General features: G+C 28.3%; 1 protein-coding gene across 1 annotated transcript in view; it reads left to right on the top strand.

The window, feature by feature from the left end:
• EMH_0013960 (ATP-dependent RNA helicase, putative) overlaps positions 1 to 166 on the top strand; it is a gene marked incomplete at both ends in the record, with an annotated part of 2,666 nt that extends 2,500 nt beyond the window's left edge. Inside the window, one exon of the mRNA XM_013499967.1 lies at positions 124 to 166. Within this exon, the coding sequence (XP_013355421.1) occupies positions 124 to 166 (43 nt within the window). The remainder of the gene's footprint in view (positions 1 to 123) is intronic.
• Between the last annotated feature and the right edge of the window lie 103 nt (positions 167 to 269).

Below are 269 nucleotides of genomic sequence, written 5' to 3'. Positions count from 1 at the left end.
ATATATATATATATATATATATATATATATATATATATATATATATATATATATATATATATATTGTAGGCTGCTTGGGGTGTATATGCAGCTGCAGTGTATCTTGTATGTTTTTGGTTTCAGAAAGGAATTCTTCTCTGCACAGATGTGGCGGCTCGAGGCCTAGATATCCCGAAGGTCTGTCTTTTGCTTCATTTTCTCCCTTTAATAATAAAATAAAGAAAACAGAAACATACATAGATAATACTAAAATAAAGAAAACAGAAACA

Source organism: Eimeria mitis, genomic scaffold (genome assembly GCF_000499745.2).
Source record: "Eimeria mitis Houghton genomic scaffold, Emh_scaff488, whole genome shotgun sequence".
NCBI lineage: Eukaryota > Apicomplexa > Conoidasida > Eucoccidiorida > Eimeriidae > Eimeria > Eimeria mitis.
The sequence above is the reverse complement of the archived record's forward strand: the minus strand, read 5'-3'. Positions and strand labels throughout refer to the sequence as shown.